We start from the raw sequence: 12,729 nt of genomic DNA on the forward strand, positions 1-12,729 counted from the left end.
AGGTGACACTACTCTATAGAGTATGTAGGCTACAATATAGTGTAGAATTGAGTAGTCTGAGAGAAAAATGCGCAATTACAAATCCGTCTGCTACTTCAGCACCGTGGACAGCGCCATGGATTTCTCAATACATAGCACAGTTAGGCTACTGATATTTCAGCGCCAAGGTCGGGGCCATAGATTCTAAATTGCACAAACCTCAGTCAGATAAAGGATCAATGAATCAGGCAGAATAGAGTAACATATTCAACTAAACCCCTCTGCCCCTGCGCTCTCTCTGCTACTAGGGGATGGAAGGAGGTATGGCAGGTTAACATGGGGGGTTCATTTTGGTCATTTTGCTAACAAGGGGCATGGCATCCCCCCTCAAATCGCCCACTGGGTTTTAATATTTCCACTTCTAAGTTTGTGATGTAGAGCCAAAACATTTACATTAATATTATGCAAAGCTTGTGTCATTATAGGTATAATATATGTACCTAGGCTGGTGTTTGATACAAATATCTTTTGTGTCCTTTGTTGGAAGTTTATTACCTCTCAGTGCAAAAATTAATTAAAGGAACAAACATAGTCTGATAGTTTTACATTTCTGTTTACACCCTTGAAAATCATATAGCAAACCATGAGTGGGTACTTTTTTGGAGAGTAAAGACTGGAGATCCTTGTGCAGTTTCTTTCAGAAGATAGGGCTTGGTTTTAGTAACGGAAATAATTAATGCATATGTAGCAACAGGGGGTTTCATATACCTGCATTCTGAAGCTGCCCTATTCCAAGGCATAAACATTTCATTAAATCTGCCACACCACAGAATCACGCCATAGGATACATAGCTGTGAGTAGATACAACCATTTGTTTTATTATTAACTGTTTTTTGTTACTTTTTTCCCCATACACAACAAAATTGTTGTTGGAACTTTGGACCCTACCTAACTCGCCAAATGACTGGCTTATGCTTAAGGTCCCTTGAACACGGACTGAATTTGGAAAGTCAGCCTTTTAAATAGTGTCCCAATACTTGGAATGATTTTCAACACATGCTAAAAAGCAATACTCTACCAAGCTATAGACAATTTAAAACCATGATCACAAATCTCCTTGTTTCAGTGTGTAACTGTTTTAACTGATTTTTCTTTATTCTCATCTGTGTTCGTTCTATTTATTTTTAACTTGTATATAAAAATATCATTGATGGTAGATGCCGGGAATGAACAAGACTGATTTTATATTTTTAGTGGTACACATTCAGTTAAATGGGTACCTCATCACCTGATATCACCTGACATCAACAATTCAGAAGATAACCTATTTGATGGTAAAATTATTATTATTATTATTATTATTATATTACATTATTACATAATTATTATGTAGGAAGTGCTGGTTTCCACAGTTAAAATGCATGAAAAGCTGTGTAACATTTTAATTATGTTTTTCCAACCCTAACCCTATGCATTATCTTCTGAAAAAGAATCACAATTTACATATACTCTTAAAATTTAAAATATAACACGTGCGAGTAGATGCACATTTTGAATGCATTCCTGTATGTATTTGTATAAATGACGGAGTTGTTGTAGTCAGGTTGTGCTTTTTGCCCTACTTGATGTTGTGGACATATTTTTATGATTTCCAGACAAATGTAAAAACCTCCAAGGCCTCTTTTTGTTGCCCCTGTTTGGGAGATGAGGTACTTCATCATAGAGATAAGTACGCAGGCTGAGGGACAGCTACAGGAAAGAAAAGGTACACGAGAGCTGCTTGTGAAGTACCGATCAGTTCTTGTGAAGTTTGTATGATTAATCCAACACTGTGAATTGTTGCAGAGGGCGTTTGTGCCTTCCCAGGCTGCTGTTTCCCTGCTGTGGAGACAAAAGATGAATGGACCTATCGGGACTATTATGGGGTATCTCCCTTCTCTATCACTATAGGGGCCGGTTGACTCTGATAATCCTCTCTTCACTGAGGGGATCCTCTAATCCCTACTAGACATAGGTGTCTGGCCTCTTGCATTTGTCAAGATGACTGTGTGCAAAAATACATATGAAAATAAATACATATTACACAAGGCTAAACACACGGAACTTTGTCTGAATGATGAATATCTGTAGGAGGGGATGCACAAGAAACATCTAAAGGCAGTAAAACTGACATTGTTGCCCATTCGCTCTATTGATTTACCAGTTAAACATGAACAATCAACAATAATAATTGTGCATACAATGCCGCTGGGATGTTTTTTTGACCATTAAGAAATTAGACCAAACAATCAATCCTTATATCATTTTAAGCAACTTGTGCTAAACTAGCTATCTGGCTGATAGCTTGTACCTTCTTCTTCATTTTGACAAGCAGTTCAAGTTGCATTTCTGCCTCAAAGAATATAAATTTTTTCATTCTAATAACATCCATGGTCTCAGCAAGTGTGTCTGCATAAAACTCTGTCTCCCCAGCTTTTGTGCTTTCTCTGAAGCTTGCATATTGGTAAGCATGCTGGATCTGAATCACAATTTCAGAGTCCTAAGGCCAGTGTGAAACTTATCTCTTCCCAGCTTCTCTGCTTTCATTCATAATCATTAGTGTACACTTTTCCTCAAGTTAGCAACTCGAGAGCTTTTTCCTAATGACAGAAAAGTATTTTAGTGTGGAAATGAAAAATGTTGGTAATAAATAATATGATGGGCAACGTGGGTGCCTTAAGAGTGATGAATGCCATTTGTTGCTGTGCCCACAAAGGACTTAAAAAAAACAGATTTTCTTTTCATCCTCCCCATTATTTTATTCTTCCAAATTAAAATAACTGTCATTATTCTTCTGATGTTTAGGCCAATGTCATTCTGATGGTGAATAAATAGCCTATTTTTCTGTCCTCACAGTGGGAGTCTTTGCGTTTTCTCGTTGGCCTTGATTTTGCTTTGTGGTTGCCATTACTGTGGTGAATGGTCTGCTCACATTTTCAGCAGTTTCTCTGGCTCCCAGTGCAACACCACCTATAGCTCCAAATGTGCAAGGGCAGAACATACTTTTATCATTCATTCTGGCCTTCTGTTTACAAGTACACTCCTGTACAATAATTACAGACAATACAGTAACAATACAGTAGGTCTGCTTGTTTTTGCATTGTCCTGGCTGCCATACATCATCTGATCTTTTAGTGTAGCTACCACAGTACTGTATTCTTCTGGATCTTTTCTTACCTCTCTCCTTTAAGTTGTATTTACAGATAAAGTAAGCCAGATTTAAGCTGATGTATAATTTTGTACTTTTGTTGGTTAAGAACCAGCACTCTATTTGTTTAATTAGTAACATTTATATTGTAAATCATGGGTCAGTGCTCTCTTAGTTGTTTTTGATTTTTATAAATTTGTCTTAACAAGCCATTATTTGGAAGACAAGGGCTGCAGATATTTACGTGTTGAAAAGGGGTTCAGATGTGTTTAAAAGCCTTTTTGAAAATATTCATGATTCAAGAGCCTGTATCTGAACACAAGCCAATGTATAAATCATGCCTGTTTTTCCTCATTCCCCAAGCATTTTTTATTCCACTCTGCATTGTTTTCTATATTGAAACCATGTGGGGGGAAAAAGGAAACAATTGTGCATACACTCATAAACATCCCCTAACTATGTCCTGTGTTCCTGGGGTTAATATAATATTAGGAGATTGTCTCTACTGAATCATATTAGGTTAGTGGAGGTCAGCAGTGTTGATAAGGACACCTTAGTGATGAATTTGATTACACTACAGACAAATACAGTTAAAAAAATAATTATATTATAGCCTATATATAGCATTATAGCCAGTAGAAAGTTCGGAATAACTTTGGACTTTGGCAACACTACTTGTGTTCTGTTCTTTTGTCTGTATTTACCACAACAACACAGTACCTGTAATAAACAGTTTTGTTGCTGTGTAGCACCAGAACCCAGAGTTGCTCATGCTCAGGGGGCCAACAAAGTGGCGTTACTTTTAACCTGAGTTTTGACAGACTTCAAATATGTTATAATGTGCATAATTATGCTAATCTGATGCTGATAGAGGTGGACATTTTTGAGTTAATCACTGTGACTGTGATTTTTAAAATTTGCTGATTTAAAAAAATACATTGATAAATAGTGTCACGACACAGGTAGTACTGGTAAAAATTATTTGTTGTTTTGGGCGTTTAATTACAACTAAGCTTAACTGATTTATTTAACTAACCTGCCAACAATATGGAAGGAACAATCAGCAGTATAGCAGTAACAAGAACATGTACAAATGTTCAGCCCAGTCTCTTATGAATTGTGTTTATATCCTTTATTACTACTTTGCATAAGTACTTTTTGGAGGAAACACAATACCACCCAAATTTGTGTTTTCATCAGCATAGTGGCAGAATGTTTCTGTTGAATGCATCTTTAAAATGTTCACTCCCAGATCAAAATGTTCAGAAATGTTCTAAAAGAAATGATTGCCAGTTAAGTCTGAATATCTTGGTCACCAATTCAAAAATGATTTCATGGATGATACAGTATATAACAGCAGTGTTGAAAATCAAGGTGTGGCTGTTCAGACGCTGTGAGATGCTAATCTATTGTGTAGGTTTTAAAAGAGCAGTTTGCAGATACATTCATAGTAGCTTGCAAAGATGTACATGTTACTCTGTGTGCCAAGATCTTATTGTGCTTGTCATACACAGTATGTGCCTGCATAAATGTACCTACATGATGTCAGGCAGTGATAAAGATCTTAAGGAAGAGAATAACAGAACTGATGCACTAAAATCCTTTTAATGCTGTGACATGAGATATGATGGTCGATTTGTTTAGTCCCCCCCTGAACTCAGAGAATGTGTTTGGCATTTTTCCTCACTTAACAATGATCACAAGTGTTGTTGATTTCATTTTCCAAATTTTTGTCAATTGTCGATTTGTCACCTAATTGTTTCAGCCCTATTATATTATGTAGAACTGATGTGTTGGCTGTAAAAGTAAATTAAATTCTAAGTCAAAAGCAAAAGTATTGATACTAAAAAAGTCAACTAAAAAGCACACTTAGTCAAGTCCCAGAACTAAAGGTAAAATCCCAAGAATGCAGAATTAATGTCTTGCTTGTGCGTTCTTTCAATAGGAATTCAGGGGCTGCTGTCAGCAGAGAGGAGCGAGGTTTGGGGATCACTGTGACCTTCTCAGTGGCCTGAGAGTGTGTTGGCATGGCATGACTGATGCAGATTATCATAGCTAGAGAAAGCCAATTACTCTGGTCATCACGGCACCCTCAGGGCCCCTCTCGGTGGAATGAAATGCATTACAAAATTCTATGTGAATCCTTCTGGCAACAATTTGTATTTCATCCATGCTGATCCACCCAGTTTGAGTGTTAATAGTGCAGTCAATGGGACCCTCCCGGCCTCAGAGCCCTCTCTGGCTCCGATGAGCTTCTGCTCCACAAAGCAGGGAGGTCGTGCCTCTTGGAGAAGCAGATGAATTACATTCTCCTCTGTTTGTCTGTTCTCTCTATTCAAGACAAAGCTCTTTTATTGGTCCTTCTTAACCGCTCTCACTCAGCGTCCTTGAAAGAATACCAAATGAAAAAGTCAGGTGGCAGAGTTGTGTAAGAGACTCTTCTCTAGCATTTTTATGAACAGAACAAATAGTGACTGATCAGACCTTTTGTTATTCTAATCCTTTTTCCAAAACAGATTTGCTACAAGACCAGAGAAGCTGAGATCACACACGATGACGCAGCATCTCTAGGATGTACAAAGACTACAGATCAAGCCGAGTCGCAGGTAAGAGGCCTGAGTGAGTGTTAGTGCCAGTGTGTACTCTATGCCCAAGTGTTTCTACTGAGTTTTGTTTCAGAGCACCAGAGGCGGTCATATTAATAAATGCTGAGGTTTCACATCACAAAGACAATTTGCTGGTCAAATCTTTGCTTCACACACAAACAACATAGTCAGTGCACCTTCTAAAGGTCTTATTTTGTATCTATCTCAAAAGATCTTTGTCTTCTTACGTGCCTTAACCTCTGAACCTGCCTCACTCTTTGAATTATTCTCTTTTAATCGTGTTTATTTTTACCATGTTCACTTTGGTTTCTTTTTGTGCAGACATCAAAATCTGCTGTGTCCTCTCAGTTATTAGCGTCAAGGCTTCCGATTCAAAGTGTTAATCTCATTCAAGTTGCACACAGTCAGAAGAATATTCACAACACACCCACATCAGGGAAGCCACACCTGAGAAGACGGTACAATAACTCGGATTCTGGCACAGCATATGTTGTTAGCACCTGTGTAAAAAAACACATGTGGTGGGTAGTTATTGGCCGCCGATGGAACCAGTTTACTGCCCTGATGCCTTAGTCTTGTTATGCCATTAAATACTGAAGGCACGGGGTAACATGCTGGCTGTCCAAAAGAAACTATCTCTGGTATACAGCTAGAGATAGTTTCATCCCAAAAATACTTTACTCAAAAAACTCAAAACTCCTTTTGAACATCATGAGATATTTAGCCTACTTAGACTTAAGTTTGCATAAGATAAGATGAAACTTTTTTCATCCCAAAGGAAAATTGTATGCCATGCAGCATTACTGACATCATGATCATTTGCAATAGTTCTGTGGCTCAATCTAGCCCCAATCCACTTACAGAAGCCATTTTTCTGAGTATATAGTCCAGACAGAGAGTGGAAACCAGAGTGGGAGGTGTAGATTACTTAAACCAGTATGTACTGTTGCAGACTTTTGTTTCAACCTCAACAATAGCGAATTGGTTCTTTAATTGCTCAGGTGTTATTAACAGATGCAAATTATGGACCAAGAAACTAATACGGTCACATGGTCGTGCACTCATTCACCTCGACCCATCGGCCTAGTATTTTCAGTGCACATTTATGACTGTTTGCTCAAGTACCTCTCGTGGTTGCAGTGAATCACAAATTTTGAAAAACCTATTTTAATAACTGAGCCTCGTAAAGCTTAGACTTTCGTCTTTTCAGCAGTATTCTCCATTTTATGATATGTGTTACTACATAGCAATAGGCATTTCTGGCATTTGGCTAGGCTAAAAACAAGGCTTACCTAGTCTGTTGCAAGCCATATTTTGGCCTTTGTTGTGGCTCAAAAACTGAGCATAAAAGAGTTTGGTCTCATCGTGAACTGGAGCATCTGCAGATTAATTCCATACCCGATATGTTTGTATCCACGATACAAGATGAATAAATCCCCGTTTTTGTTATTTTCGCCACCATCTTGACTGTAAGGGAACCGAGAGGGACAATTGAGTGAGATTCAACTCTTCTTTGGTTGGGAGGGAAGAGGAAGGTAGAGAGGGGTTTTATTTTGTGTGACATGTTACACCAAAATGTTCTAAATAAATTACAAAATATTCTAAATAAATAACAATGTTTAAATTCAGAAGTTTGGATTTTTCGTCCCGTTTATTGTTTCCTTATTAAGTTTATACAGTTAGGCGAACCCAGGACGCTCGGTTACAATACCATTACAATGTTCTATGCATCTTAAAGAAAACTGAGACTATACTATACAAAAACACTATTGAAAACTTTGCATACATCTATAAAAGAAAACTTACACATTATACCTGCTTAACATCAGCATGTTAGCATTGTCATTGTGAGCATGTTAGCATGCCCACATTAGCATTTAGCCCAGACAGCCTCAGAGATCCACTAGCATGGCTATAGATTCTTAGTCTTGTTGTTATCATATCTCCAGATTGGCCTTTTTACTGCCACTGCATGTAACTTAACACAATTCTGAAAAGGGGATAATAGTACTCATTAAAAGGGACAATTGGCTGTTACATAATGATGTTCAGAGAAACTGCAATACATAGGTTATTCAATATGCATTACATTAAGCATAGCATTACTATGTCTCTGCAAGCTGTTATTGTATTTTCAAAAACAATGGGATCCTACAGTACATTGTCCCAGAATAGAAATTGAACCAAGTAAGAAACTGACAGATTGCTTAAGAGAGAGGAAAAGAGGGGGAATGAAAAGCAGTTTCTTGCTGGGCTTTGGCCGATGAGTGTCCTTTCCCATTATTCTCACACAGCGCAATATGCAGGTCAGTCAGGTGATAATGAATGCTCTGTCTGATACTTGGCCTTTCTCCCTCCCTCCTGCTCATCTGGTCTGCTCTCTCTGTTGTATCCTCTCTCTTTCTTCACCCTTATACGCTGCAGAGTTTTCCACAGTATCTAGAAAATTTGCCTTTAGTGGGTTTAATTATCTAGCAGTCTCCTCTCCTCCCGTTCAGCAGTGTTGGGCAGTTTAAAGGTGTGAGACGAAGAAGAAGTCTCTTTCTTCATTAATTAAACACTGACTTAAGGCCAAAGTCTATTCGCTGTGGAACCTAATTTTGTCAGGTTTGTATGAACAAAAAGAAAAGGCACATTTGTTGATAGATCATTTGCTTTAGTCTCCACAGTGCACACAGGATTGGATGAACTAATCAAATTCTGTGCACACCAACCCACACTGCACGACCGTCTGCAGTGGGAAGGGATATAATAATGCATTCAGCCAACATTTCGCTAAAATACAGAGAACTGAGTTCAAGGGTTTATATGGTACCATTTCTAGTAAACAACAAAATATGAATTAAATCAATTATGAAAATCTTCCATTTTATTTTTGGGGGGAAATGAAAGAAACTAAATGTAAACTAAATGCAAACTATAAGCTATTTCCATTGTATTTTAATACCATTTCAAAGAGAAGAAGGACCAGTTTCTGGGTTGGGAGTTTGTGACGTTTTTGAATTTAAAACTCTTCTCCTGTAAGTTGTCTTGTAGTTTTCTTCAGTAGTGCACCAATCAATTGGTCTCCAATCAATTGGCCACCAGTATAGCACACTTGCGCTTGTTTTTCTATTGTTTTAGTGAGTGAAGACGTTAGTGCAGTTAGCTTGTGAACATTACAAAGCATCCTGAAGGTATATTACATAATACAAGCAACAATTATAACAACATCGAAAGGGTTGGATGCTAGTGATGTTTGTTTAGGAAAGATTCTTCTAATGTCAAGAATGAAACATTTGCTGTATGTATCAAATAACTGATGACAGTCCATCAAAACTAGATAATGGTCTCTGTCATGTTAAGAGATGTAAAGAAGCCGTATGAACAAAGAGTCTTTCAATAAAATATGATTGAAATACTACTTGACAGGAGAGAATTAAAGCTTTTATCCATAAAAACATGAATCTAAATATGAGGTTTAAACAAAATGCATAATTAAATTAAATCTCTTTGTCCCACATATTATATTGCGTGATTTTTTTTGTTGACCTCTTGGTGGGAGCTAGAAGTCTGGCTACAAGACATTACCTTTGTGTTAATGTTGACATGGGGGCAGTGAAGTTTGGTGCCTGTGTAAGGCTGAAGGCACATTTGGTGCCAGAAATCTCAAACAGCTTGCTGCACAACACAGCTCCCAAAATGCACCACAGTGCCCACTTGCTCTCATAAACTACCTTTGCTTGTATCAGAGGACTTGCAGAAATGTAATGCAGTGTGGTAATGTTGTAGAACAAACAAACAGGATTTGTCATCACCTCTTCTTGTGCCTATATTGGTGGCAGTGCATGAGTGGTGTTTGAGTCAAGTGATTCTCTGGCTGTGAATGATGGCGGGACAGCGAGTGTTGTTAACAACATTTCAGCAGTGCAGAGGGGTTAACAGTTGTTTTGCTCTCTGTTTGAGACCCATTTCCATCGATATTCATTCTGAGGGGAAAAGTCTCTAGTTACAGGCCTGGCCTCCTTTTGGATTTAGCCTAATCTGGTTTCCAGACCAGATGCTGCCGTCACCAAGGCACCTACAATAACTCCTACCTCCCACATCATCATGAAAACTATGGCAAACATGATTCTGCATCTCAAAACACGTTGGATCCAGTTACTTTTTATGGTGACTTGTCACTCCTCCACAACTCATTAAATTTATCCAAGGAGGAATACACCAGTACGTGAACTGGGACACTGTGAAGCTCACTTAATGAGGTGTGACTTAAGATGGGGAGTCACCTCAACCTTTCCTGTCCAGATGATCATCTGCTAACCATCAGTCAGGGGACAGGAGTGTGGGGCAAGGAGGGAGGAGGAGAAGAAGGGATAGGTAATTAGAATGGGAAGGATTAAGCAAGATAGAGGTCAAAGATAACTAGCAAGAACCCAAAAGACAGAGATGTCTGCCATCCTCAGGACACATTTATGTCCTGGCTGTCTTCCTCCATAGAGGGCAGTGGAGTTAATGACATTTTTCTCTCGTGCCTGAGCTACAAACACACCATTCATTGATCTCAAAATGGAAGACACCAAATACCACTGCAGTCACTTTAAACTGATGGGCTTTCCGCTGAGCAGAACCTTTTTAAATATCATCCTCTCTTTCTCTCTGAAGGCCTCGTGGAGCAGCTACCTGAACCCTGTTGTTTGATTGGAAAGGGCATATTGATACAGCATGGCGCACTCTTACCAATGTGTGATTTGGCAAATTACTCGATAGAGGCAGACAAACAGTGCCAACATCTCACAGGACAAATAGTCATAAATGTTTTGTGAAAAGGGAAATATTGACTGAAACAAATGCTAGTTAAGAAAAAGGCTATGCCTCTCAAAGCCCTTGTTAATATTTTACTATGATAGTTGTCGATGAGGCCCAGCTTCCATTTAATATGCAGTAATTGAATTTGAATAATTCATTATATGAGAGATTTCCCTGTTAACTAAACAAATGTATTGAGCAGGAGATTAGATCTAACTGGGTCGACCACTACATACATTTCTGCTTTAATATATGAAACTGAGATGAGTTGGACGATATGGCCTCACATTTAACTTTTTTTTTTTTTTTTAAGAAATCTTTCAGCCAGAATTACTTATTTCACCTCACATTCAAGTCAGGCAGTTTATTTCACTAAAGAGGGCTGTAATGTCACCAAATAGACACGTTCTCATACGAAACCATAAAAGCAAACAAAGGCTGCTTTCATCTGCTGAGGCACAGAGTCAAATTAGTGTTTGATTTGAATGTTTTGCTACACTAAGCAGGCCACAGAAAGAACATCATTGTTAAGAAAAAAATCAAGACATCAGACAAACATCATTCCCTAGGGACACCGAAATTGAATGAGAGCATGCACTGGCTGTTACTCATTACTACTGGCTGACAGAGGTAATTGAATTCTGCCGAGAAAAAAAATCTGTTTATTTATGACAAGTCCTTTCTGGTGAAAACGTGGACAGCGAAAAAGCCAGCTATCAGTTGGTTGCTATGTTTTTTTTTGTTTTTTTTTTATATCCCTAAATGCAGATGATAAATAAGTAACTCCTGGTTGATAATACTGTGTTTGTGTCTGTTGAAGTGCAACTGTCTCTTGAATTTGACCAACCTACTTCACAGAGCATGTGAAGCAGTGAATATAGGCTTGTCCATCCAGTATTTTTCAACGGCTAGGCTGCAGTCCAAATGTTGGAGGAAGACAGGTCCCCATATTACTGTGTCATGTTTCTGAAGTCTTTCCAAGTCATTGTAACATAGCATGAATAATACATTTTGGGCAACTGGGTTAGTTGCCTAAAAATTGTTGAATGTTGCCTTGATTAGTCTTAGTGTGGGATCTATATAAAACATTTACAAGAACTATAACTAACAATAATTTTGCATATAATAAGAAATCAGTCAGAAGAGACAAAGATGCTGCCTGGCAGTTTAGATTCTTGATCACTTGTACCTGCAGAGGGAAGCTGTCAGTTGGTATAACCTTTTAAGTCTACTTTTCATATTTGAGATGAATCTTCGAGTTCGATCATTATATGTATATCCTAATCACCCTTCAACAATGGCTGACTGTAAACATGTGTCTCAATTCAGATACTTCCGTTAGTGCAACTCCATATAGTACGCTACGTACTTGTGAACTGTGAAGTGCGTGGATTTCGACAGGGTAAATTCCCTCCCCTTCCACTACTTGGCCAAGATGGCGACCACTGAGGGTGAGAAGTGCACTGCATTTTGCCATAATTGCCAGTGTGAACGCACTTATGCACTCAAAATAGCAAGTGTAAGTACCGAAGAACACAAATTGAGACGCAGAAATGCAGTTTTTATTTCCAGGAAATACCAGTGCATATTGAGCTAACACTGATGTTTTCCGAAGTGGATCAAAGACACAGTAGTTACTGTCATAACTTTATTCTACAAACAAGGTGTGATTCAGTGATCTTCTGACTTCACAGTGGACTGGAAATTGGGAGCAATTTTTAGTTTTGGAAAAGGGGAATGGCACTCTGGCCTTTGGGAAATACTTTTATTTACCGTTGAATTTTTTTGTGATGGAAGTGGAAACAGACTTATTGGTGGGCCAGAGGATAAAATAATATGACCTAACCGATATTTTCTAAACGTGTCCAAGACCTTTTGACCTAAACTACGCAACCTCAGTTTTACCTTCTATATATGTATGCACGTTTGTGTTTACGAGCATGTTTGAATGTAGCCCTTGCCTTTGAAACCACACACAGTCAGTTGCCAATTTATTAGGTACACCTAGCTAAGACTAAGGCAGTCTAATACAGCAGCCTTTCAATAAATCCTACAGTATTTTCATGAAGGAAACTTTGTCAAAACAATAAGTGAATTTCCATCCACCTGTTTTTATGTGCATTTTCAATTGAAATATTGCAACAAAAAAAAAGTGTTTACGCTTGGTT

At 38.2% G+C, this 12,729-nt stretch overlaps 1 protein-coding gene and 1 long non-coding RNA gene across 6 annotated transcripts in view; one reads left to right on the forward strand and one right to left on the reverse strand.

Moving 5' to 3' along the window:
• Positions 1 to 12,729, reverse strand: part of LOC122880460 — a 110,188-nt gene that overhangs the window by 46,526 nt on the left and 50,933 nt on the right. The gene's annotated exons all lie outside the window — the stretch shown is intronic.
• enox2 (ecto-NOX disulfide-thiol exchanger 2) overlaps positions 1 to 12,729 on the forward strand; it is a 168,463-nt gene that overhangs the window by 32,218 nt on the left and 123,516 nt on the right. For 2 of the 4 annotated variants that reach the window (XM_044205606.1, XM_044205607.1), the window contains one exon: positions 5,684 to 5,773. The exons of the other annotated variants lie outside the window; for them this stretch is intronic. In XM_044205606.1, the coding sequence (XP_044061541.1) occupies positions 5,740 to 5,773 (34 nt within the window). In that variant the 5' untranslated portion in view covers positions 5,684 to 5,739. The remainder of the gene's footprint in view (positions 1 to 5,683; positions 5,774 to 12,729) is intronic. 4 annotated transcript variants of the gene reach the window in all.

The sequence above is a fragment of the Siniperca chuatsi genome, linkage group LG8 (assembly GCF_020085105.1).
Source record: "Siniperca chuatsi isolate FFG_IHB_CAS linkage group LG8, ASM2008510v1, whole genome shotgun sequence".
Lineage (NCBI taxonomy): Eukaryota > Metazoa > Chordata > Actinopteri > Centrarchiformes > Sinipercidae > Siniperca > Siniperca chuatsi.